At 52.2% G+C, this 26,591-nt stretch overlaps 1 protein-coding gene across 7 annotated transcripts in view; it reads right to left on the bottom strand.

The window, feature by feature from the left end:
* Window positions 1-422: 422 nt before the first annotated feature.
* The window catches only part of LOC124477378 (arf-GAP with Rho-GAP domain, ANK repeat and PH domain-containing protein 1-like), a 29,707-nt gene continuing 3,538 nt past the window's right edge, over window positions 423-26,591 (bottom strand). The window contains exons 2-34 of one of the 7 annotated variants that reach the window (XM_047035095.1): window positions 24,471-25,596; window positions 20,765-20,937; window positions 20,049-20,131; window positions 19,723-19,823; window positions 19,464-19,613; window positions 19,214-19,283; window positions 18,924-19,044; window positions 18,509-18,693; window positions 18,327-18,433; window positions 17,694-17,893; window positions 17,369-17,454; window positions 17,019-17,201; window positions 11,852-12,059; window positions 11,473-11,607; window positions 11,248-11,383; window positions 10,819-10,921; window positions 10,515-10,707; window positions 10,037-10,082; window positions 9,785-9,948; window positions 8,728-8,940; window positions 7,614-7,719; window positions 7,231-7,378; window positions 6,947-7,030; window positions 6,171-6,245; window positions 5,888-6,005; window positions 5,533-5,646; window positions 5,297-5,442; window positions 5,094-5,176; window positions 4,508-4,552; window positions 3,185-3,248; window positions 2,461-2,536; window positions 1,455-1,490; window positions 423-1,358 (exon numbers count right to left, since the gene is read on the bottom strand). In XM_047035095.1, the coding sequence (XP_046891051.1) occupies window positions 1,483-1,490; window positions 2,461-2,536; window positions 3,185-3,248; window positions 4,508-4,552; window positions 5,094-5,176; window positions 5,297-5,442; window positions 5,533-5,646; window positions 5,888-6,005; window positions 6,171-6,245; window positions 6,947-7,030; window positions 7,231-7,378; window positions 7,614-7,719; window positions 8,728-8,940; window positions 9,785-9,948; window positions 10,037-10,082; window positions 10,515-10,707; window positions 10,819-10,921; window positions 11,248-11,383; window positions 11,473-11,607; window positions 11,852-12,059; window positions 17,019-17,201; window positions 17,369-17,454; window positions 17,694-17,893; window positions 18,327-18,433; window positions 18,509-18,693; window positions 18,924-19,044; window positions 19,214-19,283; window positions 19,464-19,613; window positions 19,723-19,823; window positions 20,049-20,131; window positions 20,765-20,937; window positions 24,471-25,522 (4,776 nt within the window). In that variant the 5' untranslated portion in view covers window positions 25,523-25,596 and the 3' untranslated portion in view covers window positions 423-1,358; window positions 1,455-1,482. The other 6 variants (XM_047035094.1, XR_006957135.1, XM_047035093.1 and 3 more) reach the window with 6 other exon arrangements.

Below are 26,591 nucleotides of genomic sequence, written 5' to 3'. Positions count from 1 at the left end.
CAGCTTAGCTCCAGGGTCACTGTACATTTTAGACACATACACCAGACAAACACAGACAGATACGTGAACACACACACACACACAACACACACGTCCGACTGACATTTTCCTCAGAGCACACCTGACGGCCACCATTTCCCGAGCTGAGGAGTGACGGCGTTATGAAAGCCCAAGGCATGGTAAAAGCCTGGATGAGCGCGTGTGTGTGTGTGTGTGTGCATCCAATCATTCGTGCAGGCCAGTCTCATCAGTGTGCTACTCTCCTGCAGGGGTCTAGTGTGTGGGGTAAAGTGTGTGTGCTGTTCTGTCAGCTCTCTCAGAGGAGAAGATGAAGAATGTCTTCCAAACGAGGGGCTACTGAGAGGCTAATTTGCTGCCAGAGGAGTTCAACCTTTCAAAACACTGCACGGCACGCAGTTCACTCTGACCGACACAGATTTATTTATTAGACTTAAGTAAACACTGGAGAAATATACATCCAATCCAGACAAAGAGAAGAAGAAAAAACACGAGAGAAACACGTTTTCTTGCCGTGTCTTGGAACAAAGGAAGGTTTACACGCACATACTGGGAACATAGAGGACTGTGTGTATACGTGTACTGAAAACGTGTGTGTATTTACATGTTAGGCCTACGGCAAAATGTAACACCGGCCAAAAAGCCAACCTCGCTCTCCGGGAAAAATAAATAAGTACGTGTTAAAATTGAGGAAGGATGTCGGGAGTCATGGGAGGATCTGAGGGAAGAGAGCTGGAGGATGACAGAGGGAAGCAGAGACACGAAGATGGGGATGCATGCGGAGAGCGACGGAGGAATACGGCCTCCAGAACGAGAAGGGAGCTAGTGGGGAGACGAAAGCAGGAGGACCTAGACAAGAACAGAGAGCCAGATTGTCAGTCAATATTGAAACTAGAAAAAGTTAATCGTCTTCGCAACTGTAACTCCATGAGCTGTCTGTGGACGTGACGGGGGTCCACGTTCAGACAGTGCTGGAGCTGGGTGGACGCTCTCCCCCCTTGGTCCCACTGCTAGCCTGTGCTGGGCCTCCTCTCCTTGTCTCCGGAGAACTACAGTCTCTCGGACCCTTCTTCAGGTATCCCCGCCAATGCAGCGCAGTTGTGAGGTCACTTCCTGTCCGGCAGTTCTGGGGAGGGGAAGGGTGGGGTGTGGCGGACGTGGGGGAAGGTGGAACACAGGGGGAAGGCCTGCGAAGGGGGTGGGGCGGGGGTCCAGTTTACTGGCGCAGGTGTGTGTGTGTGTGTGTGTCTGTGAATGCCTGTGTGTGTTTGAATCATTCAGGTAGGGCTCTGGAATGTTGTTGCTGGAATGTTCAAGTGATTGTGTGGCTGGTGTGCCTCCTACGGAACACAAAACACACGTCAGTCAGTCAGACAGACACAGGCTACAGCAGCCAGGCCAACGCAGAGCTTCAAACCCAACACTGCAGTCCTCACCTGCATCCGGGTCCATCATCGCACATCTCTAAAAAGCTGAGGGAGGAGAGAGAGAGATTGAGATCCACACACACACACATGCGCACGCACACGCACACACACACACACACACACATGGGCTGAGGAACCAAGCCATGTGTGAGGGGGAAGGCTAACAGGCATGTCAAATACAATCCGTGTTCAGACTGCTTGCATTCATGAAAGCACGCTAGACAGACATGTACATCAGCATTCATTCATTTCTCTCTCTCTGTCTCTGTCTCTGAGACACACACACACACACACAGACACACACACACACAGACAGACACACATCTAAACAAACACACAGACAAACACACAGAGATAACATTGGCACAGAATAATGCATATGCACCGCACGGAATCAAAACAGTAAATTAAAAAACAAAAAGAACACACACACGGAAACTCGATGCACATATCCACACACACACCCTGGGGCACCGGCTGACTATAGAAGCTATATTGGAACCTCAAGCTCACCAAAGCACAACCCACCAAACACACACACACAAACCCTCACTGCACCTTCCCAGGGTTATACAAAGGCCAGCTATAGATAGAGAGAGCCATGGAATATCTCATACCATTCCACCATATTGATTCTATGTCATCAATACTGTCCTGTTAAACTAGCCCAGCTGTGGAACTACACAGATATCTGCCAAGCCGTGTGTGTGTGTGTGCATGGGTGAAGCTGACTAGCCAATCACAGTGAATCAGGAGGTCAGAGGTTCCAAGTTGACCTAGGGGTTACCGGTCAGCCTCACAAGGAGCGAGCAGAGTGGTAGTGGATCCCAGGGTCAACAAGGAGGTTTCCGATAGGCCTGGAGCCCTCGATTGAGCTCTCTGATTGGCCGGTAGCACTCGATTAAACCCGGTGATTGCAGAAATCGACTCACAGCAAGCGGGTCTTGGCTGAAAGCTGCTACGCTGTTCCGCATTTCATTTTCGCTGCCTCGCAACGGAATCAACGACACATTACCGTGACGCGTATCCAATGGCAACGCCCGGGACACACGCAGGTGCACCGCATCAGTAGGCCATACGTTACCCTCAAACTGAGAGAGAGACACAGAGAGAGAGGGAGAGAGGGAGAGAGGGGGAGAGAGAGAAAGAGAGAGGGAGAGAGAGGGAGAGAGAGAGAGAGAGAGAGAGAGAGAGAGAGAGAGAGAGAGAGAGAGAGAGAGAGAGAGAGAGAGAGAGAGAGGGAGGGAGGGGGAAAGAGAGAGGGAGGGGGGAGAGAGGGAGGGGGAAAGAGAGAGGGAGGGGGAGAGAGAGGGAGGGGGAGAGAGAGAGATAAGGGAGGAAGCAAACACTTGTCATGATCAAACACGGTGATTCACTGCCAAGGGGCTGCGCTCCGACCCTGAGCATGGCCACAATGAGCTTCCATAACAACACAGCATTATTGTTGTCATCGTTATGATCACTGCTATTATCTGTCCTCTATGAGACCAGTTAGTCACCATCTCTCCTCCTCTCTGGTGAGTCAGGGAGACCAGGGAGGAGAGACCAATCCTGCCCCCCCCCCCCTGTGGTCTAGTTGGATGGCTGTGGGAGTGGGTGTGTGGGGTTGTGGGCGGGGAGTGTAAGGGGGTGTGTGGGAGCGTGAGGGGGGGTGTGTGAGGGTTTTGGGGGGTGGGGGGGGGTGTGAGGGGGAGTGTGTGTGTGTGTGTGTGTGTGTGTGTGAGTGGGCGTGTCCATACCTGGATACTAAGGAAGCTGGCGTACCACTCCCTCATCTCCAACTGGGTGTCACAGCAGAGATACCTGCAGAGACAGGCAGGAGGGAGGGAGAGAGAGAGGGGCGAGAGACCCCGGGAAGACAGGGGAAAAGGGGGGGATTCAAACCCGGGAGAGAAAAGAAAGAAAAAAAGCAGAGGGGAGAAAAGTGACCAGAAATAGTCATGTCGTGTTCCAGCGGGGGTGCTGGGAAACAGGCCCAGAGCATCAACAAGGGAGTGTAATCCCTCTGTCCAAACAGAGAGGAACAGTGATTAAAGCAGCGAGTGTTTAGCGCCTGAGAGCTAGTTATCTCCTGACTCACCCCAGCCACTGAGACGCAATGAGGAGAATGCCTCATGAGAACCATGAGCTTGTTTGCATCCAATTAAAGCCGAGGACACACAACAACCTTTATTCAGTTGCATCTCTGACGGTTTCTACGGGGTATTACAGAGCGCGTTCCGGGCTCGTACGCACGTGAACACAGGCACGCTGGCGTGCATGTACACATGCACAGTGCCAGTGCACGGACACACGCACTAAGGGGTCGATCCTCACAGGAAGTGGCGTCATCACCATGGTTAACAGAGCTCATCGGGGCTCAGAGCCCCCTAGAGCAAAGGACACTGGGACATTCTAACAACCCCGCCACCCCCCTTCCACAACCCCCCCCCCCCCCCCCTCAGTAGGAGGCAGGGCACTGGAACAGCCGAGCTCTACGCACCTCTGTCCTCCGCTCCCCCGCTCACCTAACCTTTCTCCTCTCATCCTCCCCGAGTCAACCGCTCTCCCTGGCTTCTCCCACAGCTCCTGTTTCCCTTTCCATGTCTTTCTACCATCCCGCTCTCCTCCTCCCTCGCTCCACCCCCTCCTCCCTCGCTCCACCCCCCTCCCCCCCCCCCCCCCCCCCCCCCCCCCCCCCTATCCCAGGTGCGTGCATCAGGGATGATGCGGCGGTCACGCGTGACTGAAGGATGTTCTCCCGAGGACCGTGACATCCACGGCGCCCCAATTAGAACACTAAAGCCTGTTGTTGACAGTAACGTCTTCTTCTATATGTACCGCCCCCCTCCCCCATCAGCTTTAAACCCCCTTCCACACCACGAGGCCATGCATACAGGTGAGTGTGTGGGGGTGTGTGCGCGCCCCCCTGGCAAGCCTTGACCTTTCCTATTCTCGTGTGTGTGTGTGTGTGTCTCTCTGTCTCTCACATACACAGACAGCTGACCTGATTTAGCATAGCCTTGAGAGCTACTTCCAAGAAAAACAGGGTCTCGCACACACAAACGCACGGGCTTGCTTACCACTTCTCCAGTTTGTCCCCCTCGTAGACGACTGTCAAACCCCAACTGCGGCGGGGAGGCGGGGACATGGAAGGAAAAGAGAGATCGTTGTCATGACAGATTCAAACGGGCGGACATCGGCGGACAGTTTCTGTGTACATTCGTGGGGGCCGAAAGGGCTGGAAGGCCGAGGCGCTGGATCAGGGGCAGGATGTGAAACACCTCGACGCATGGGGCCCCATGCGTCGAGCTGCCTCGCTGCTCTGACGCCGTCTCTCTGCCTGCCACGGGAGAGCCGGGGCTCTGCTGGGCCACAGCGCCCTCCTGTGGCTGAACCGAAAGTTGCACGCAGAGCTCCGGTTGAGGGCCAGACCGGCGGGGAAGGAGAAGAGGGATAAAGAGAGGGAGAGAGAGAGAGAGAGGGAGATGGAGAGGGAGATGGAGAGAGAGAGAGAGAGAGAGAGAGAGAGAGAGAGATGGAGAGGGAGATATGGAGGAGAAGAGTAAGACAGAGAGGGTGGGAGGAGAAGGGGAGACGGGGAGAAAGCGAGGGAAACGGAGGGGAACGAGCCATCCCTAGAGGAGGGAGGAACAGACAGCCTCTCACCAGGTGGGTGGACGCAGTTTCTTCTTAATGCCAAGGTACACCTTCAGATTCTTCACATTCCAGTCCCTCTCTGGACGATTACTCTGACAGAGGGGATGAGAGAGAGCGGAAGACATGAGGGAAAGTCGGGAAGGCAGAGCAAGAGGAAGAGAGGGAAGGAGGGAAAATGAGCATGAACGCCATGGTGTGTGTGTTTGTCTTACCCGTACTTCCTTGTACATCCTAAAGGAACCAGTAGTGAGGATAAAGTAGCGGTCATGGAAACTTCCGGAGCTTAGGCCCAATCCCAGAATGCTCCTCTCCTCCCGGAACTTTACCATTCCATGTTTGGACACATCCACTTTACTGGCTGTAATGGGATACACACACACACACTTAGTAAGTACAACACAGCGTGCGAGTATGTGTGTGTGTGTGTGTGTGTGGGTGTATATAGTACCCAGGTAGATGAGCATAGCCTCCATGGAAACTTGTTTCTTGATCAGCAGATGAGAGTCTGTGCCCAGAGAATGTAAGATAGGCAACACTCTCTCCAGATGGTGCAGCGGGCGTTCTGAGAGAGAGAGAGAGAGGGAGAGAGAGAGAGAGAGAGAGAGAGACAGAGAGAATGGCAGTGTTATCTAAAACGCCCCAGTGACGCGCTTTCCCCCACGTCCCCGCGCAAAACAGTTAAGACTTACACGTCTTGAAAGATGGAGCGCTCAACCAGCCTCGTCTCCCTCTCTCCCACCCTCCACTCCCACTGTCCCTCCTTCCCCTCTCTCCTTCCGTCTCCCCCTCGCTTGCCCCCTCACCAGTCTCCTCCTTCTCGCTGACTTCCCAGCAGCTCCAGTAGTCCTTCTCTCTGACCGTGATCTTCCGTCTGTCCAGGATCTCACAGGTCAGCTCAGCCGCCGTCATGGAGCCAGGGATCTGGGGAGACAGCCAGGACGGGGTAGGGTGGAGGGGGGTGGGGGTCAGGCGGGTGTGTCAGTGTGGAAGGGGGGGGGAAGGGGGGAGGGGGGGTCGAGGTGCACAAGCCACCGTCCGGGGACGAGGTTTTTGCGCGGCGCTCGAGGAGCTGGTTGTGGCGCTCACCTTGACGTGCTGCTCGGCCGTCTCCTTCTTCTCCTCCAGGTACACCGTGCAGATGAAGTCCCCAGAGCCAGACGCCTGCACACACACACACACACACACACATGTATCCAAACACACACACACACATCCAAACACACACATGTACCCACACGCACACACACACGTATCCACAAACACACACACATGTATCCACGCACACACACACCCACACACGTAACCACGCACACATGACAAAGTGGTAGGATGAGAGTAGCACCCAAAGACAGGTTGCATTATAGAAAGAGGGTGATGGATATAGGCTGATCCACATGGTGGATAGTGGATCCTGAGCAGTGTCTCCTCTATGTTGATTTGGCGGCCCGCCACGGTTTCAGAAATAGGGCTGTACAAAAGGCCGTCTATCAGCAGTGATTATTAAAGTGCATGTCGGAGAATAGCACGGACGTCCTTGAGAACTGTAAGTCTTATAACTTATGTTGTCAGTTCATTTAAGCCTGTTATTGTATTAGTCTATAGTTCTTGCAAATTTAAATGAAGTTAACTGGTGATGTTCGTTGTTTGTATTCTTCCCCTGCGAGCTACATTGCACATCTGTGGCGATTGCTGCCCCTGCTCACGTTTGTAGATCAAATGAAGCAGACAGGGTAAATGCTTTTGAGTGGCTTACTTTAATCGATAGACTACTGACCATTTACAATGGTCAGTAGCTGCTAAGAAAAATGCTAGAGGAAACACTGCTGAGGATGATGACAGAAGATGATGGATCGAGCACTTACAGGGACCTTGGCGTTGAGATTCTCTCGAACCTTGATGATGACCGTGATCTCATCCAGCTGCCTATTTAGCTGCTGCTCGTCAACCTGGACCGCAACACAACCGTAACACAACCGCAACACAACCATAACACAACCATAACACAACCATAACACAACTGTAACACAACCATAACACAACCATAACACAACCATAACACAACCATAACACAACCGCAACACAACCGTAACACAACCACAACCCCCCCCCCCCCCCCGCCCCCCCAACCCCCTCCAGGTAACCTTACATCAAAGATCTGTGTGTAGTGCTGGATGAGGTCTTCTATGACACGGCCGGCAGTATAGTCTTTCCCATCGGTCTGGAACAGTGTAGGCCCAAACACAATGGCCAAGTTATGAAGATTCATCTGATTCAGCTCTGCAAACCGCTGCACACTGTGACCAAACACACACACACACAACAGTTACAGCCTGATTTGCAAGACTTGTGTCTGGATGTGTGTGTCAGCAGTTTAAGTGAATTCTTTATGTGTGTGTGTGTGTGTGTGTGTCTGTGTGTGTGTCTGTGTGTGTGTCTGTGTCTGTGTCTGTGTCTGTGTGTGTGTGTGTGTCTGTGTCTGTGTGTGTGTGTGTGTCTGTGTGTGTCTGTGTGTGTGTGTGTGTGCCTCACCAATACAGGTGGTTGACCAGTGCTCGCAGTGTGGCCTTGTTGACCCGAGGCAGCCTGTTGAGCAGTAGCTGGTACTGAGAGATCTTTAAACTGTCATCCTGGAGGACTGGGAGAGACCACACACAGGAGAGAGACCTCATTACACCACACACAGGAGAGACACCTCATCACACCACACACAGGAGAGAGACCTCAACACACCACACACAGGAGAGAGACCTCAACACACCACACACAGGAGAGAGACCTCAACACACCACACACAGGAGAGAGACCCCAACACACCACACACAGGAGAGAGACCCCAACACACCACACACAGGAGAGAGACCTCAACACACCACACACAGGAGAGAGACCTCAACACACCACACACAGGAGAGAGACCTCAACACACCACACACAGGAGAGACCTCAACACACCACACACAGGAGAGAGACCTCAACACACCACACACAGGAGAGAGACCTCAACACACCACACACAGGAGAGAGACCTCAACACACCACACACAGGAGAGAGACCTCAACACACCACACACAGGAGAGAGACCTCAACACACCACACACAGGAGAGAGACCTCAACACACCACACACAGGAGAGAGACCTCAACACACCACACACAGGAGAGAGACCTCAACACACCACACACAGGAGAGAGACCTCAACACACCACACACAGGAGAGAGACCTCAACACACCACACACAGGAGAGAGACCTCAACACACCACACACAGGAGAGAGACCTCAACACACCACACACAGGAGAGAGACCTCAACACACCACACACAGGAGAGAGACCTCAACAGAGAGCCAACACACAGTAAAGATACTTCAGGGTCCCCACACAACATGGATGATTCAGAGTGAGCAACACACTGCGTTGCCTCGACAACACCTTCCAGCAGCCGAGAGAGAGAGCACACCGACAGGACAACCTTCAACAGCACCCACTCATCAACTAACGACACACACACAAGTGTCCAGCACAAACACACCGAAACAGGTTCGATCCGCAGCGCATACAACCCTTTGTCTCCGACCCTGAAAGAGAGAGCGCTCCCCCAGGTTAAAGACCTGGCCTGCTCCACACAGAACTTTAGGCCTCACCAGGTGTGCTGAGCCACGCCTGGTGGTCCTGGGAGGTGAACAGGCCCTCCTCGGCCTCTCTGAAGAAGCGTTTGAGCGTGGTGGCCACGTCGTCCACCTGGTTCTCCCCCTCCCGGAGACGCACCCTCCTGGCGTCCTGCCGGAACGCCTCGCACAGCGCCGCCACGCGCGAGTTCACGCCACTCTTACGGTAGATGCCCTCGGACGTCAGGCCTGACGGATGCACCGACATGGGAAGACAGGCAGACAGGCAGACAGACAGACAGACAGACAGGCAGACAGGCAGGAAGACAGACAAACAGGCAGATACAGGGTTAGGAGAGGACGTGGAATAACAAGAACCCCTTTGCAGATACTGGCTGTCTTAGAGTGTTGCTGGCACAACACCGCTCACATCCCTGTGAACAAATATTGCCGTCCGTTTTCCAAGCACTGACTGGACATCCAGTCTCCCCACTGTAGGACACAGGTCCAGCATGTCTCCATGGTGTCGAGAGCCGAAGGGCGGGACTGGGGTGCACCAGGACCCAGTTCTGTCAGGCTCCAACCACAGACTGCGGCTCCACAGGATTAACATTCCAATCAGTAAACAGGAGCAATCCGAATAGAAGGGACAAAACACACACACACACATGCACACACGCACATCCACATACTCTAGAGTTGACTAATGCCCCGCAAATCAGTGAGTCAACGAGCAGAGCAGAGTCCACAGGACTATGTCAGCAGAGATCAAGACTATGGGGAAGAGAAAGAGAGGGGGGAGTGAGCGGAGGGAGGGAGGGAACGGAGGGAGGGAGGGAGGGAGGGAGGGAAGGAGAGGGAAAGGGGAAATGAACAGTGAGGTTTTGTTGTGGTCCAGCAGTCCTGCTGACAGCCAGAATTCCCACTATTACAGTCACGAGGCCCCAAAGACACAAACACACACTCACGCCCACACACGCGCGCGGACAGAGGACACCCACTCACTCACTTCTCACCCAGTACTGGGTTTTGGCGGTACGGCAAGAAGGCCGTGTGTGCGCGTGCGTGCGAGCTTGTGTGTGTGTGTGCTCACCACATTGTGTGATGTAGTCTATGCAGCGGTCCACCAGGACAGGAATGTCCGTCTCAGTGAGTTGCTGTTGGCTGAGAGAGTCTCCACTGCTGCCTGCTGCTCTCTGGATGGCCCCGCACCAGCCCACAAAGTCCAGCTTCCTCTCCCCCTCCATGTACAGGGTCCTACAGCCAGGGAGGGCCGGGTCACCATCCACCATCATCGCATTCACACACACACACACTAACCCCCACTCTCTGCATTGCCTCTCACCTCCCTCGCTCCACCAGCACCAGCACCTCATTCTCCTGCTGGATGGCTGTGACAAACACACAATGTGGTGAGATTACAAATATACACTATGGATACTCTATAACTGCTCTATAACGACTGTATAACCCATTCATAACCCATCCAGTACATGAACCATGAACTACTTTAAAACCCATGTTATGTAACACCTAATAACCTACACATGACCTCCATTTAACCTCTCTCTAACCCCTCCATACTCTAACCCCTCCATACCCCCTCCAGACTAACCCTCCATACTCTAACACCTTACTCTAACCCCTCCATACTCTAACCCCTCCATACTCTAACCCCTCATTTGAATCAGGTGTGCTGGAGCAGGGAAACATCTCAAACATGCAGGACAGCGGCCCTCGGGGACCAGGATTGGACAGCCCTGCTCTAACACCGTACTCTACCCCTCTCTCCCCCCTGGTTCTCCCAGTGTCTTTCTCCTCACACAGCTCCTGCAGCTTCCGGAGGTGGATCTCCTCTCCCTCGCCGTCCTCCAGGTACGCGTGGAGCGACGAGCCGACCAGCGCAAACCAGCCGACCCGAGGGCTCTGCAGGTTCAGCCCGTCCTTATACCGCAGCCTACCAATCCGCTCAAAGCCCAGCCTCAGCAAGGGCTCTGCACTGGCTGGGATCAATGTCTGTCGGCAGAGGGGGCGGGGCAGAGTGTAAGAATTATACAACAATTCGAGTCGACTTTCTTGAACGCTCAAACACATCCAGTAGGTGATGATGCAGGTGTCAGTGGTTACCTTGGTGATGGACTTGACCCACTCCCTGTGGCTCTCTGGGTCGTCTGTACCAAACAGATACAAACGCTCAGAGTCCGAGTAGAGCTCAAACGTGTGCTCGTACCTGAGGGAGACAGAGAGACAAAGAGAGAGAGAGACAGAGAGAGAGAGAGAGAGAGAGAGAGAGAGAGAGAGAGAGAGAGAGAGAGAGAGAGAGAGAGAGAGAGAGAGAGAGAGAGAGAGAGAGAGAGAGAGAGAGAGATAAAATGAGAGAGAGAGATAAAATGAGAGAAAGATCAAGAGACAGGGAGAGAGAGAGATAAAATGAGAGAAAGATCAAGAGACAGGGAGAGAAAGCGACACATAGATAAGACCTGCATCTACCATGGCACAGCTACATGGATATACAGTACATCCCCGTGTTCGGTCCAGCTGCATGGACGTTCATACCCGTGTTTGTCAGGCGTGTTGACGGCGAGACAGACGATCTCCGCGGACTTCAGCATGCCGTTGGGGGTGGAGTTCTTGTCACTCTCGTAGTAGCTGAAGCAGCCATCGTTCAGTGTGCACCAGCGACGGCTGAACTCTACGCCCGCCATACAAACAAGCGTGTTAAACACACCTCAAAACACACTGAGCGGGGGTTAGCATGCGTGCGTGTTTGTGTGTGCCTACCTTCCTTGGTCTTGCGCTCCGTGATTGGCCGAGCCATAGAGCCGGTCTTGAACAGGAAGCCATTGTAGGAGACGGAGGAGGGGGCGGAGTAATGAACCGCCTCCATCAGCCCACCCACCTCCAACCGAGGCAGCTCTGGGAGAGGCAGGTCAGGGGTTAACACGTGTCTACACCTGTGTGTTTGTGTGTGTCTACTCGTGTGTGTGTGTGTGCACATGTGTGTCTGCACGTGTGTGTATTTGTGTGTGTCTACTCAAGTGTGTGTGTGCACATGTGTGTCTGCACCTGTGTGTGTTTGAGTGCGTCTACTCATGTGTGTCTGTGCACGTGTGTGCCTACTCCTGAGTGTGTGTGTGTGTGTGTGTGTGTGCGTCTGCACCTGTGTTTTGGTTGTGGCTGAGGAACTCAGATTGCAGTGTCTGGGCGTGGGCCTGGGCGAGGGCGAGGGGTGAGGGGGCGTGGGCCTGGGCGAGGGTGAGGGGCGAGGGCCAGTCAGCCTGGTCTGAGGAGCAGTTCACATCGGCCCCACAGAACAACAGACTCAGGGTCTCCAGAACATCACTGCACTGGACGTTAATACACAGCGCCTGGGGGGAGAGAGGAGGAGAGAGGGTTAGGGGATGGGGGGCAGGGAGGGGGTAGGAGTAGAGGAGAGAGATGAGGGGAGGGGGGTGTGGAGGTAAGGGGGGGGGGGGGAGTGAAGAGGTGTGTGTGTGTGGGGGGGAGGTGCTTTGAAGCTCAATGAATGATTGCTGTTCTTCCTGGGAACCGTCATGTGATCTGACATCACTTTCAGATCATGTTGACTAAGCTAGGTCTCAAACTGGGTCAACCACCACAGGACTGGATGTCCTGTCACTGCAGGCAGCTACAGAGTAACTCTCCTTCCCTCTCCGTTCACCTTCAGAAGAATGTTCAGCGTGTCCTTGGGTGTTCTGACACAGACAGAAGAGCATTCCACAGATTCTCACGGTCACACTCCACTCTAACCTTTTCGGCACAGCACTGTTGGAGATACACACACACACACACACACACACCAGGTTCATACAGGCGATCCACACGCACCCGCTATCATACAGGTGATATACACGCACCAGGCGAGGTGATACATGGAGGAGATTTACGTGACTGGTTGGCCCTGCCGTGGAAAGCTCCAGAATCCAATAAGGGCCTTTCCATACTCCAGCAGTGTGCGTGAGGTTAACCTCTCTTAAAGCAGCCCGCTTAAACTTAAACTTCATGTCTTCTTTGCCAGCCTTGGAGTACCGGAGGCTGTGGGCTTGGGGGGGCTGGAGGGCTGGGAAATGGGGGGCTGAGGAGTGGGGGCTGGGAGGCTGGGGGACTGGGAGGCTGAAGGGTGGGGAAACATGAGGTGAGTTGACATCAAGGCAACCTGTCCCTTCTTCCAGGGCTGATAAAGGAGACAGGAAATGGAGGGAGGGGGTTGGGTGACAACCAAGGAGAAGAAATACAGAGAAACTGGGAGAGCACAGGAAAGAAGGAGGAGTGTTTTTACAGCTGAGGAGCTCCACTCGGACTTACAGCTAAGCTCTCTAAAAGCCTAAACACACACACACACACACACTAGACTTTTTATGTATTCTCTCAAACCAAACCCAGAATTTATTTGTGCCAGACTGGAGAATTCCACACTCTTCTGTCAACTCTCTGGGACCCTCTGGTTCTGTTACTCTGTGTCTCTCTGTCTCTCTCTGTCTCTCTCTGTCTCTCTCTGTCTCTCTCTGTCTCTCTCTGTTTGTCTCCTTTCGTGTTGTCTGACCTTCTGTTTCACAACGTATCAAAGTTACAGAATCCAGATAGAATAACACTGAAGCAAATTGACATTTTGTGGTTTGTGTGTGTGTGTGTGTGTGCACTCCAGTCAAGATACCTGTTATGAAGCTAAATCCTAAAGCCAATCAGAGCTAACCTCCCAGCTTAAGGGAGGAGTGTTGAAATAACCCTAAATGCTTCAAGATCTCACACAAGCTTCTCTCACAGCTTCCGACCTCACATCTGCTGCTTGTGGAGAGGTGGAGACATAGACACGCACACACCATGCAATCCTACCCTCTTACACAACCTCCCTTGAGAGAAATAGAGAGAGAGAGAGAGAGAGAGAGAGAGAGAGAGAGAGAGAGAGAGAGAGAGAGAGCGAGCGAGCCAGCGAGCGAGAGATGAGGGTCCTCTATGATGGGTGTGTCTCCACTTACAGGATTCCATTCAGACTCTCCAGTACTCTCTCTTACAGCCCAAATGCAAAAGAGAGGATAAAAAGATGGAAAGCGCAAGATGAGTCTTTCATTCATCTTTTGGGATCAAAGATTACAAACGCTGCCCCTGTGCAGGACGTGGCAAGAGACACACACTCGAACAGCCACTCGGATCCAGACGACAACAACAACAACAAAAACCACAACCTGTGATCGGCATATGTTCCATCCATACCTCGCCAGCGAAATACAGGGAGGGGGGGACGGGAAGGGACGGGGGGTAAAGAAAGGGAGGAAAAGAAAGGAAAGGAGGGAGAAGCAGTGCTCTCTGCAGAGCAGCAGGAGTCCGATTCCAACTCAAAACACAAACAAGCTAATAAAGCCTGCTGCAGTCACGCCCGTGCCCAGCCACAACCCTGACTGCACCCTACCAGCTCACCCCTCCACCGGACACTGCTAGGAGGAGATGTTAGGAGGAGATGTTAGGAGGAGATGTTAGGAGGAGATGTTAGGAGGAGATGTTAGGAGGAGATGTTAGGAGGAGATGCTAGGAGGAGATGTTAGGAGGAGATGTTAGGAGGAGATGTTAGGAGGAGATGTGATGCTAGGAGGAGATGCTAGGAGGAGATGCTAGGAGGAGATGTGATGCTAGGAGGAGATGCTAGGAGGAGATGTTAGGAGGAGATGTTAGGAGGAGATGTTAGGAGGAGATGTGATGCTAGGAGGAGATGCTAGGAGGAGATGCTAGGAGGAGATGTGATGCTAGGAGGAGATGTGATGCTAGGAGGAGATGTGATGCTAGGAGGAGATGTGATGCTAGGAGGAGATGCTAGGAGGAGATGCTAGGAGGAGATGTGATGCTAGGAGGAGATGTGATGCTATGCTAACCTGCGGGGAAGAGGAGTCACATAACTGAGGCTGACCAACTGAACAAGTCAACTAACCCATTGAGAAACAGACCCACACGTCAGCCCTCTGTCAGCCCTCTCCCACACAGCATTGTCTCACACAAACACAGACAGGCCCATGTATGGGTTTACACATACAGAGACATGGACACATACAGAGACATGGACACATACAGAGACATGGACAAATACACATACAGAGACATAGACACATACACATACAGAGACATAGACACATACAGAGACATGGACACATACAGAGACATGGACAAATACACATACAGAGACATAGACACATACACATACAGAGACATGGACAAATACACATACAGAGACATAGACACATACAGAGACATAGACACTGAGGCTGAATATAGGAAATTGTCATTTCTGGGCCATGGGCCCAAGCTACCAACGCATGAATCCATCCATCAACACCTCCCAAACACGCAAACACAGACACACACACACATTCCAACATGTCTATCTCTAGCTCAGCACTATTACCCAGTTAGAGCAAAGTCCCTCGGTATGTCACTAACAACACATTAACAACTTTTACACTAAAAAGTGTGTGTGTGTTTGTTTTTGTACAAATGCTCACTCCTGCCCCCCCCCCCCCCCCTCACACACACTGTATTTCCTCACCTAGGTGCTGCCAGTGTAATCCACCTCTGTGTGCAGTAGTCGTTATGAAGTATCCTTTACACCCTGTCAACCAGCGCAGGCTAGCTGTTGAGAGGATCGCTACACCACAACACCAACAGCCACAGCGGAGGAGAGGAGAGAGAGAGAGAGAGCGACAGAGTGAGAGAAACTTTGTCCTCTCCTCAGACCCAAACAATGAGACAGAGGGGGAGGATGATGAGGGGCGGGACTCCGGCACATTCCAGCAGAGAGGCCAATGTTGTCGTCACTGAGAGAGAGGGGCGGGCCTAGACAAATATACTGGTGTGAGCTCAACTTCTGTTTGTCTGTCTGTCTCTGTGTCAGTCTGAGTCTCTTCCACTCGTACAACACAACCCCATGGAGTGCACGAATACACAAAACATGTATAGTATGCACACAAGGTATGGCAGAGAAGCCATAACACACCCTACAAGAGAAGGGGGGGGAGCTGGGGAGACAGCGAGTAAAAAGAGAGTGGAGTTAGAGAGTCAAATGGAGTGTGGGAAGGAGAGAGAGAACTAAGGGAGAACTTGTCAGGGACATCAAGAGAGAGAGAGAGAGAGAGAGAGAGAGAGAGAGAGAGAGAGAGAGGGAGAGGGAGAGAGAGGGAGGGAGTAGGAGGAGGATTGAATGAAAGAAGTGAGCCAAAGCACAAAAACAAAGGCCACATTTAGTCCAACTTGTGATGTGTGTGTGTGTTTGTGTGTGTGTGTTTGTGTGTGTGTGTGTTTGTGAACATGCTGTGTATTTCCGGGTACACAGAGAGAGGGTGAACTTCCTGTATTTTCAGTTGAAATCCCTGCTGCACTTCCCACACAGATGACTAATACACACACACACACACACATGTAGAAAACACAGACTGGGAGAGAACATCTGTTGAGCTAAACCACTTAGGGAAGGAAAATAGAATCACTCAAAGTCAGGTGGTAAATGTGATTCAAACACACACACACACACACACAACAAGCTTGTATACACAGCGCCGTCTGTGCAGTCAGCATTGTTTCTGGTAAGTGGTTTAAGAGAGTGACCCAGCTGGTCTTAACAGTGGGGCATTCAGCACAGTCACACACTCCTCAGAGTGGGGGTGTGGGGGAGGGCATGACCAGTCATATATACTCTTTAGAACTGTGATGAGGGCTATCAAGTCATTGTAGAGCACTTGCATTTGACTACCAGACTATTCACCACCTTTACACCTGGGCAAGCCTGGGTCTGGTTGAATCATTGACAGTGTATCTCACAGACTAGACATAGGTCAGGTGTTCCTAGACAGTCACAGCTAAGTACTGACAGCCCAGGGGTCGCGCTTCCAAAAAAACGTGAGGAAGATTCACGTCAAAAAGTGGAGTAAGGATAAAAACGAAGAAAGTGCTCCCACACAAAAACCTGAGCAGTTTTTAGCCCCCCCCCCCCTTTGAACACCCATAGTTGCTGATATATTTATATTTTTGAAACGATTGCTTAAGAATTACCGATCTAATTAAACATGATTCTCGAAAACATATTTGAGAGGTGCCAAATCATGTTTTTGTGTGTTTTTTTGTATACTCGGGGTATTCTTCAAGTACAATACATGAAAGATGTATTATTTGGATGTATTCTACTCCATAGCCTAGGAGACCAATTTCAGAGCATTTCTCGTTCAGAGGGGTCCTGTCAGGCTTGGGTGACCACCCACTATGCCACTGGCCTTCAGCACAACTAAAAATGTACCTGGGTGATGGTTAGAAACAAGGCTTGTTCTCACGTTGTTGAGCTCTCTCTGGTTGCCATAGAGGGGGTGGTACTTCCGGTACTTTCCGTGGCGGTACTTGTTGCCGATGAAGCGGCGGCGGTCCTCGGTGCAGCTGGACGGGCTCAGGGCCTCACTGGGCGGGACGTTCGCCGCCCAGAACCCGTTGACACGCTCGTTACCTAGTAACAGGAACACCTGTAGACAGAGAGGGTGTAGGGGGTGAGGGCTTGAGGTAGGGGGGAGGGGGTCTAGTCACATGAGCTTCCCATCGGTAGGCGGGACAGAGGTGAACAACCAATCCAGGAGCTGACTGCATGACTGACCGACCAATGGTGTGCGGTGTAAGAGAGAAGTGGGCAGACCTTTATGAGCTCCTCGGTCCACACCTTCCTGTCCATCTTCAGACTGCGGACCTTGGAGATGCTGGGCCCTAGCCCTCGGTGCTCTCCTGCAACACACACACAGAGACACACACACCAACACACACCAACACACAGAGACACACACCAACACACACACACGACAACAGTCAACACTTTTGTCCTTTCCCCCCCTTTGCTATTTCATGTTAAATAAAACGCCCGTCAAGGGCTTAAAACAGCTTCCTGTCTCCGAGTCTCCTAAATGTGTGGGTGTCTCAACCCCCAGACTGTCTGTGGTTGTCACAACACACACACACACACATACCTGCACAGCGTTTACACACCACCACACACAGGTTGATGGACGCCCACTCAGGTTTGGTGGCTCGGCAGTCGGCACAGTAACCGTTGCTAGGCTCGGCCCAGATCTGCTCAGCCACCTCGCTATTGGACAGCGCCTCTCCAATGGAGTCCCGCATGGCCTCCACCCATTGGTCCTTCAGCTGCTCCGACTCGGCGATGAAGCTGCAGAGGCACAGACGCACGCGGCGCGCCTTGAGCGGCGACATCAAGCTGTGACGGCTAGCTAATCGCACTGGATGTGGAAATCCAATAAATATATCTGTGGTTCTCTGAGCTAAGGGATGTGGCTTGTCTGAAACAGTCACTCATACGCACACACTCACACACACACACACACACACGTCTGGCCACAGAGCAGTTTGAATCAGACCCTCGTGTCACGGTCCCTTCCTCTTCTCCGTTATGACACACCACGCGGTCTTTCAACACAACTTGTATCTCAGTCCCTCCGTCATTCCCCCCCCCCCCAATCTCTCTCTCTTTCTTTCTCGCTCTCCGTCTCTCCCTCTTTAACGCATTCTTTCGTTCAAGCCGGGCACACGCCTCCTTATCTTCAAAAAGGGACCAGATACAGTGAGAATGTGTGTGTGTGTACCTGAATATGCGATAGGGTGTGGTAAGGTCAAAGCTGCGACGGTCTGTGTCTTTGACGTTTCCTACGTTCATCTCAATGGAGCTGATGCCGACGCCTAGACGGTAGTCCTGGAGACACAGTACAGCACTTAGAGAGGTACTACACACACACACACGCTCACACGCACGCCAGCGCACACACACCTCCAAGTTCTTGTAGAGGAAGACCTTCTCGCCACACACCACCGTGTAGAGTTTGGAGCGCAGTCCTTTCAACTCCAGGTAGCCTTGCTGCTCAGGGGTCAAAGGTGAAGCAGGGGCGAAGCCAGAGCTGGTCTGGCGACCCCGGACACAGTCCTGCAGCACTGACACCCATTCCTTCCTCTCCGCTTGATAAACACACACAGTCCAATGAGTCAAGATTCACTTTTAGACACATTTGATGAGCACATCAACCACAAGCCACATACAAATCAGTGAATCACTAAAAACTCCTCAGAATAATTACGGGCCGTCCGCTCGATGTCTAGGATGTCTCACTGATGAGAGATATGCACACACACACACACACGCACACACACACACGCACACACACACGCAGGCTCTAGATGAGACTCACTCTCCGTCTCTGCCCTGAAGAGAAAGTTGCGGTTGTGCGTGACCACCTCAAACTTGAGCTCGCCCACGTTGCTGACCCCTGTGATGGCGGAGGTGGAGATGATCCTCTTGGAGTACACTTCCTGCAACACCAGCAGGACACTCAGACACGGAGGGGAACTCACAAAGCATGGCAGCGGTCCAGACTTCCATGCGACAACTAGCGCGGAACCCACACGTGCACTCACAGGAAGACTCTCCTGCTCAGACAGACTGCATGGCCAACCAACCGTGAACCCAGAGTCACTGTACCTTGTCATTGTCAAAGTATCTGAGGTGATCCACATCCAGTTTCACCCAGCGTCTCTGGTAGTAGAGAGACCTAGAGGAAAGCAGAAGATTAAAGAGGGGCGTGTGTATGTGTGTGTGTGTGGGGGGGGGGGGGGGGTAGCTTTAAATACTGTACGCGTGGGTGGTTGTGTGTGCTTGTACTATATCTTTGTATCCATGTCTGTCTGTGTGAGTGTGTATATGAGTGTGAGTGTGTGTGTGTACTACATACCCCTGCGGTGGGTTCTTGTCTAGCCAACCCATCTTGATGACACTGAGGTGGGCGGGGTCTTCCTGAGGGGGCGGGGCCAGGCGTCCATTGCTGGGCAGGTAGACACTCCCCTGAAGGGTGCTGATGCCGTAGTCTAACCACGAGTTACGACTGGAGCACAGAGAACAGACCATGTGCACCACAGTTAACCCTGGATCTGCGTAGTTTACGTTTTGTACAGGAAGGACCCTTGAGGTTCAGATGGTCAGAGGTGACTCACTTGATTGTGATCGGCTCATTGTCGTCATCTAGTTGCTCATCGTCACTGCAGAGGGAGTTGTACCGCCCCTTCCCTTGTCCAGGCACCGGCAGGAACATTTCCTATTGGATGACGTAGCTGTCAGTCACCGAGGTGTACCAATGTATCATCTTACAGTAACCGAGTGATGATTAATTTGATGATGTTGTACAGCACTTTGTTCAGCATTGGCTGTTTTTAAATGTGCTCTATAAAGAAACTGACTTGACTATTGTAATCATTCAGACATGGGTCTTGCCCTCTGGGCTGTTAGGCACACACACACACACTCACACACACTGACTTACCCTGCTCACTATGTTGACAGACTGGGGTACGTATCCAGGATCTACATCTTCATAGTATTCAGAGCTGTCAACTGATTCTGACCCTGAGAAGGGGAGGAGGGGACAGGAAGGGAACGAGGGAGCGAGAGGGAGGGAGGGATGGAGGGAAAACAAGGAGAGGGGGAAGTGAGGACAAAAGGGGGAGGTAAGAAGGAAAGCTTGCAGCTTCGTTCCTCAGGACAGGTTGAGCAGCATTGCGGGAAGAAGCGGACTAGTTCCACCAACACAGAGAAGCCCTGGAGTACTGTTACCACAGAACGAGTTCACCGACAAAAAGTAACAACACTGTTACGATCGCTGCATGGCTGCTCTCCACTCTGATTTAGTCTTTTGTGGATTCAAAACAATCCATTTCAAAAGAATGGATTGGGACCAGCTGATTTGAACAGGAAAGCTGCATGAAAGCCATGATTAGAATTTCGCATTCGAATCATGTGAATCAAGTTCCTTGTAAAGCTCCATACTCGACGAAGGATGTGTTCATTTGACACTTTCAATTAGCAGACGCTTTGATGTCAAGCAACGTCCACAGGGGCACTGGAACCGGCAACCTATCGAACCGCAGCGAAATGAGTGACAAGTGACAGACTAGCCCTAACCCTCGTAGCAGTAGACACGATCTGGTTTCTTGCCGTGAAGACTGTAAAAACATCCCCCCCGCCACGCCCTCTACTCACTGATCACAGGGGGGGGGGCCTCGGGGACAATTCTCACTGGCACAGCCAGCAGGACGTCCGGCGGCGTCGCAGCCCGGGCGAGGAGTGGCGTGCTGTCGGCCGCGCAAGGCGTCTTGCTGCGGGGCGGAACGCGCGGCGTGGGGCCCGCGGGCGTCTCGCTGACAGGAGAGTCGCTGAAAACAGAGGGACACGGAGAGGAGGGTGAGGGAGGGGGAGGGGAGAGAGGGAGGGAGTCGACGCTGGCTTGGCAGCTCGGGGGTCTGGGTAAAACGCTGAGCAGCCTGCATAGGCGATCCATTCTCTGTCTTCTTCTTCTCTCTCTCTCTCTCTCCCCTCCGCTCATCTCTTCAAGCCCCCCTACTACAGCTATCGTGGCGGCGAGCCTTCGCTAACAAACACCAGTCCTGCAGTTCCAGCCACTGAGTGCTGTTGCCATGACGAAACCCTGGAGAGGAACCTGTTTGAATGCAACTGCCACTCCGAGAGTTCTATTCCCAAGCTCTCCTCCCAGAGTTCGAGCCTGAGAGGAGGGAAGGAACTTCTTGAAAAGAGCTCCCGCCGTTCTTTTCCCAGGCTCTCTCGGGCCAGCGTGCCTCAGCTTGCCTCAAGGGACAGAGATGCAATCACTCTTAACACAGCATACCAACAGAACCGCTCTCTCTGTCATTCTCTCTCACACACGCACGCACGCACATACCACGATACTAACAATCCTGGCATACAGCACCACATCGCCCAAAGTCAGTGTCAACCTTGATCAAATGTTGCAGGAGAACCTCCAAAAGTTCTTCAACAATTCCAGGAATCTGTGTGTGTGTGTGGCAAAATAATCATCCAAAACAGGCACTGTATGAAGTTGAAATGACACCTGTTGCGGCAGGTGTGTGGCTCGGATCCTACGTCCACCCGGTTTTTCTGGGTTCAGTTCCCGCTCATGTACCCCCCTGAGGGGACATGGGCTACAGGTGTCAGGGTTGTGACCCTTTGTTGGCCACCAGAGGCCCTCGCTGTGTTCTTGTTTTTGGTTAATCTGTTCTCATTAGGACATATTGTTTTCACCTGTGCCTTGTTTGTTCTGTGCTTTTTAAGTGGCTTGGATTTTTTGTTCTGTGCTTCGTTTTTCTCTGACCTGCCACTGAGTGAGAGTCATGCTTTTGGATCTACTTTCGTATGTTATTTTCTGCTTCCAATAAAAGGAGGAAACACACATCTTTTGGAGTCTGCTTTTGGGTCCACGTTTGCATTCCTGACAACAGGAGTCGGGTTGAAGTCCAGTTGTGACATCATTCTTGGTGTCTCTGTGTATTGGTGTGTATGGAGTCGTGCCAAGGGGGACATTTAGTCATATTCGTATCACCGACCACCTTGGCACCGCTCCGATGCCTGGATAAGAGAACCAGAAGTGCACACGCATACACACACTGTTTTAGCTTCAGTAGTCTCCAGTATTGTGAAATACCCCCTGCGCATTCTTACAGCAGACAGATACTAATCAGCACCGCTACAGTTAGTCAAAACACACTTACTAATGAACACGCTTGACACACTTACACGACGACGCATCACTGATGTAAGACACTCGAATCATCTCCTGGGCTGAGTCAGGGCAGTCTGTTAGTGCCTGAGGCAGCCTCTATGGCACAGGCTGCCTCGGGAACCAGCACCACAAACACTTCCTGTCAAAAACCTTGACCGGGCTCATGGGACACTGATTGAGAAACGTTGGTACTGGAAAACGATGCTTAAGAGGGTTCCGGTTCAGCCATGGTGAGCTCTCATCCACTTCCTCTTACTCACAAAGAGAGGGAGCCGGGAAATCTGAACTGAAACACCTCTCTTCCTTTCCTACCCACAGCACTGGAGAAACAATGACCCCTTCCTTCCCTCAGCATTACACACACACACACACACAGGGGGGGGGGGGAGGGGTAATGAGAGTACTGTAGAGGACATTAAAACATGCCTACCTCCAAATGCTCAGTTAAGTTACTGTGGCCGACAGGCTATTGAGTGGGTTATCTATAGCTCAAGGACAGAGCTTGCGCCAACAGTTAACCAAGTAGGCCCTCACATCACAACCACTTCCGTGACAAACATCGCCAACGACACAATCACTGACGAAGCCCAAATATTCACCTCGCAGTCTGCGCAACGGTTCCAGCAGGTAGCCAAGAACGAACAGCAAATCACATATCTGAAGAGAAAAAAAAAGTACCTTCCTGTTCTGAAAACCGCCGCAAAGTCACCTTCCTGCTTTTCAACGCCAGTCGTGCATCAAAACATCACATTGAGAAAGAGAGAGGGAAGAGAACAGTGGAAAGTGAAACGGACGGACGCAAAAATCGACAAACAGACTTGAATCTCACCTATCCTGGCACCTCGAGTCGTAGCATTCTCCCCGGCCGAACAACACAAACACACACATGCAGCGTGCCAACGGAACAAACGAGCGCCGGACTCGGGGAGGGGCGGAGAAAACCGAGGGGCAGAGAGGAGGAAGTGAGGAGCAGTGGGCCTGTGTGTGCTACTGTGTCAGCGCGCTACTGTGTCAGCGCGCTCCTGCAAACGCTCGCGCGTGACGGCTCTCTCCCTTGTCACGGCTCCCCTTCCTTGCTCTCTCTGGCAGCAGTGTGTGACCCAGAAGGGGCCATGGTGGGGTCTGTAGGGCGAGTGCAGGGAGAGTGTTAGGGGGGGAAGGGGCCATCGGGTTCCTCTACGCATCGACTTTTGTTTCCACTTCCTCACTCTTGCTTGAAACATGAGAGAGAGAAAGTGACAGTCAGAGAGAGAGCTTTCTGTTTACTTCCTTGGCTCTGCCCCCCCCCCCCCCACACACACACACACACACACGTACACACACACACAATACTGGAATACCCGGGTGCAGTGTTTGCAGCATCGTATCAGTTGCCTCACTCTGTACTTTGTTGACGCCGAAGTTAATGTATCTCAAAGCACCACTATGGGACCATTGTAACCTTCCCCCCCCCCCACACACACACTTGGTAAAAGGAAGCGGAAACAAAATGGTAAACCCCAGTTGAACATTTTAATGGTACGGTAAACACAAAATACTGGAATACCCGGGTGCAGTGTTTTCAGCATCATGTCAGCTGTCTCACTGTGTACTTTGTTGACGCAGAAGTTAATGTATCTCAAAGCACCACTATGGAACCATTGAAACCTCCTCCCATCCCCCCCCCCCCCCCCCCCCCCCCCACACACACACACACACTTGACTGCAAACAGACCCACACACAGCATAAGCCTGGATCATGGTGATGAAACCGGACCTCTTACCACCAAAGCCATGATTGACAGTCTCTCCCTCTCCTCTCCTCGCCTGAAAGGACCCCAACTCTAACAGGGCTGGACAGGTCTCGTTTGTCATGTGACACACCACTATATTTTCCATCTACGTCTGATGAGCACTGTGAAGGCCAGAAGTGGCCCGTCCTCGTTCGGTCCACTAGAGGGCGATGTTTACTGAAGATGAACACAGGGTCTGGGGCTGTGGCACTGCATTTCCTGTGGCAAACCTCACATAAACCTACACTCACTCAGAGTCAACACACGTGCGAACACACACACACACACACTATGGGTTTTCAAAGACGAACAGGTCCTGTTTTCATATTCAACATGCTGCCGTAGAACTAAGACCAGAGAGAACCAATGAGAGTCTGCAAGGTGGACACCCTCTTACCTTTGAGGTGTGCTTTCATTGGGCCGGACTGGGGTCCGGCGTGGGATTGGTGGTGGTCCATTTGGGCCCGCCCCTGCAGCAGAGCTTTTGGGAGGGAGGGGTGGAGCTCCCCTGTCCTCAGACTGCTCCAGAGAGGAAGAGGAGAAGGAGGAGGAGGACGAGGAGATGAGGGAGCACGAGGAGGAGGTGGAGGCTGACGGGGAAATGGGGGGGGATTTTCTCCTCCCCTTACCCCTCTGTTTAGGCTGGGGGGTGGGAAGGAACAGGGCCGGAGAGTTGGGGCGCGTTTGGAGGGATGGGGTGTCGGGCGAAGGATGCGAGAAGGTGCGGGTTGGGGGTGCTATAGAGGCAGGAATGCTACTGAGTTGAGGTGAGGGGGGCGTGGGGGTAGGGGTCGGGGTGAAGCGTTGAGGGGGGCAGTTAGGGGTGCTTCGTGGCGGGATGGGGGGCAGCGGGGGGTCCTGGGGGCCCTCTGGGAGGGGAGGGTGCGCGGTGGGGGAGTTGGGGTCCACATGAACAGAGTGATACTTAGTCCTCTCCTTAGGGACAGGCTTCTTCAACTCTCCACTCGTCTCCGCACTGCACACCTGTCTCTCTCGGTGTCCATCTCTCTCTTGCTCTCTTGTTCTTGACACTGGTCTCTCTTTGGGAACCGGTTTGTCTCTCCCGTGCCTTTGTCTAGGGGCAGGCACTACTCTCTCTCTGGCCTTGGGGCTGGGCTGGTTTCTGGAGGCTGGTCTCTCTTCCTCTCCATGGTCTCCCTCTTCCCCTGGAACGGCGTGGAGATCCCTTTCGGGGGGGGGGTGAGTGTGTGTCTGCCTGGGCGGAGCGTGTGGGTCAGGGGGAGTTTGGAGGGTTTTGTTCAGGCTGGCCAGTATGCGTCTCTGGTGCCCGGGCAGGGTGATGTCCATCCTCTCCAAAAGGTCAGGGGTCAGGACAGAGCAGTCCTTGACTGTTAGCAGGCCCGCCTCCTGGAACGCCTGGTCATACTGCTCCAACCGCAGCACAGACAGCCACTCCCGCACAGGCACACACGCCTCCGAGTTCCACATCTCCCGTCGGCCTGCGTTTGTGCGCGTCACGTCTACCCGGGGCCAAACGAAGACCTCCGATGCCGATTCAAAACCTGCGGGGGATAGAAGGAGGGACGATGGTTAAGGTTTGGCATTGAGACGTGAAGACCTTTGAAGGCTGATTCATGCCGACAGTGGAGAGGACAGTGGGGCGAGCTTCGCTTTAAGAGCTCCTGTGACCCTCAACAGACAGAAATACTCCCACGTTGGCAATGCTGGTCGACTATTAGGAAGCTTCCTAGACAGCATGACATACATCCTATGGGGCTGGACTTCAAAAGACACATGCCTAATACTGCCATTCGGTCTTAATGTAAGGCTTTGTGCGTTCCCAAAGTCATTGGAGGATTCCAAGGGCTGAGTGACATTTCAGAGTTTCTTTTCTCTTACTAATGTGTTGCCAATAACTGGACACACATAGAAAAATGATGTGAGTCCCCAACATGGTCACACAGAAAGGAGATGAAGACACAACATGGTGTTGCTGTAAATCATGTTACATCTCTTTATTTAACAGACCATCATGTTCTTAAAGGTCATCATCTGCACATCTACCGAGCGCCCCTAATTTTAAATTAAATTGTTTTGGTGGCAGGATATCACCAAAGTTGTCAAACTCCTTACCTTTGCACATCCTTCAGTTAGACTGCATCTCCCAGTTAAAAAATCTGACAAAAACGCATCTGTTTAAAATAGCTTTTACTGATTTTATTTCTTTATCTGGACGTTTCATTGTACTGTATGTTTGTGTTTATATTATGTAAGGTGTACTTGAATGCCATGAAAGGAACCTCAAAATAAAGCAGATTTTATTATTATTATTATTATTACTGTCTTCACACATACCTCACACTTTTGGTGTAAGGCCCCAATCAAATTTCAACACGTTTTCCATTAAGCAACCCAACTGTTTTAAAAGCTTAAAAAGACTTCCCTTTTTATTTCATTTTGCTGTCCCTTTTCTCGCTCACCACAGAAGAGACTGCCTTCTTCAACAAACTACACTCACAGAGAACACACACACCGGTCTAAGAAGTGTCTTTTTTTC

This window comes from Hypomesus transpacificus, chromosome 15, assembly GCF_021917145.1.
Source record: "Hypomesus transpacificus isolate Combined female chromosome 15, fHypTra1, whole genome shotgun sequence".
Lineage (NCBI taxonomy): Eukaryota > Metazoa > Chordata > Actinopteri > Osmeriformes > Osmeridae > Hypomesus > Hypomesus transpacificus.
Note: the sequence above shows the minus strand (reverse complement) of the source record. Positions and strands in the feature narration are given on the sequence as shown.